Source organism: Gavialis gangeticus, unplaced genomic scaffold (assembly GCF_001723915.1).
Source record: "Gavialis gangeticus isolate Ggan-Ray unplaced genomic scaffold, GavGan_comp1, whole genome shotgun sequence".
In the NCBI taxonomy this organism is placed as follows: Eukaryota; Metazoa; Chordata; order Crocodylia; family Gavialidae; genus Gavialis; species Gavialis gangeticus.
The window spans coordinates 54,682,415-54,683,764 of NW_017729025.1; the positions used below are offsets into that span (position 1 = coordinate 54,682,415).

At 39.9% G+C, this 1,350-nt stretch overlaps 1 protein-coding gene across 8 annotated transcripts in view; it reads right to left on the reverse strand.

Moving 5' to 3' along the window:
- The window catches only part of GPATCH2L (G-patch domain containing 2 like), a 54,958-nt gene that overhangs the window by 46,996 nt on the left and 6,612 nt on the right, over window positions 1–1,350 (reverse strand). For all 8 annotated transcript variants that reach the window (XM_019518774.1, XM_019518768.1, XM_019518772.1 and 5 more), the window contains exon 3: window positions 28–92. In XM_019518774.1, coding sequence (XP_019374319.1) covers window positions 28–92 — 65 coding nt within the window. The remainder of the gene's footprint in view (window positions 1–27; window positions 93–1,350) is intronic.

Here is a 1,350-nt window from a genome sequence, read left to right on the forward strand (position 1 = left end):
AAAAAAAATCACAAGACAACAAGTTACCTTGGCGGCCTTCATCATTGGTGAAGAGGCCAGTGTCACTGCTGCTGCATACACTGCTGGTTTCACTGAAAAAAAAACATAGACAATTAAGCTCAATGAGCATGCAACAATTGTCTTTTAGCAATGCCTTTCAGCCCAAAGGATCCCAAGGTGCTTTATCTACTAGATAAAATGGAAGTCATTTAATCACTGGCATGGGGCTGCCTCTGGTATGGAACATAAGAGCTGTCTGACAGTTCACAACACCACCTTATAGAACAGTCCTGTAGGCACCTTAAAGCTTATCAAAATGTAGTTACCCAAAATGGCATTTGATCAGAGCACCAACACCCCTAATGATGATACAGTCTATAGAGATTTCTTCTCTAACACTGATCAAACAGTGCAAGCTTAGCCACCCAACAGTCAATGAAAACTGTACACAAACTTATTTTTTTTAATTCCTTCTTCCAACCAGGTCATCCTTGAACATAAATGCTTTCTCTTGCATTCTCAATGCTTTTAACTTGCTATGGAGGAATAAGAAGCTGGTAAATCCTTAAATGCTCATCCAAATAAACCAGTACAATATAACCTGCCACTCCTACAAGTAGCCACTGGTTATACCACGCTTCAAACACAGTCACTCTAGGAGGCATTTGACTGTTGAACTATAAAGCTGAAGAGGAAGGTAATTTGTAGAAATTTGTTAATTTGCTATGAATATTGTTTGAATATTGTCTAGGAAAATTACTTGCTCTGGTCAATTCTAGGCATCTGAGCTTTAAATGCTGCCATCAAAATATTTTTAGGATATATTTGCCAATAACTGCACTCTTCAGCTCTCTCTCAGCAAATCCCAGTTACTAATCCTACCTAACACCAATCAATGCCTTATGGGAGAAGTGAATGCCAGCAGTAACTAACCAAGCATCTGAAAGAATCTGAGTACAGGTTTCCCTCGCTTTATGCAAGTTCTGTATGTGCAAATTCATTCTTATGCTATGACCCTTTTTATACCAAAAATTTGTTATATGCAAGGTAAATTCACTCCTATGTGATTGGTGTGGTAGAAGCCCACACTCAGCTGCTTTGTGTGGTGCATTGTGAGAGTGACATGCACCAAAATATAGTTTCCTGTGTGGATCTGTGCTCCTTGCTCATTGTGTGTGATGCATGTTTCTGTAGTTGCCATCCCCATTATGACAGTGCCCTCTGCTTCTTTGTACTGTCTGCTGCTGGCGAGTACCAAAATTGTCTTGTAATAGTGGTAGAAATGGGTCTGGGGGTCAGTACAGTCGAGGTCTTGGAACATCCCTATTTGTTACATTGTAAAGTGAGTTT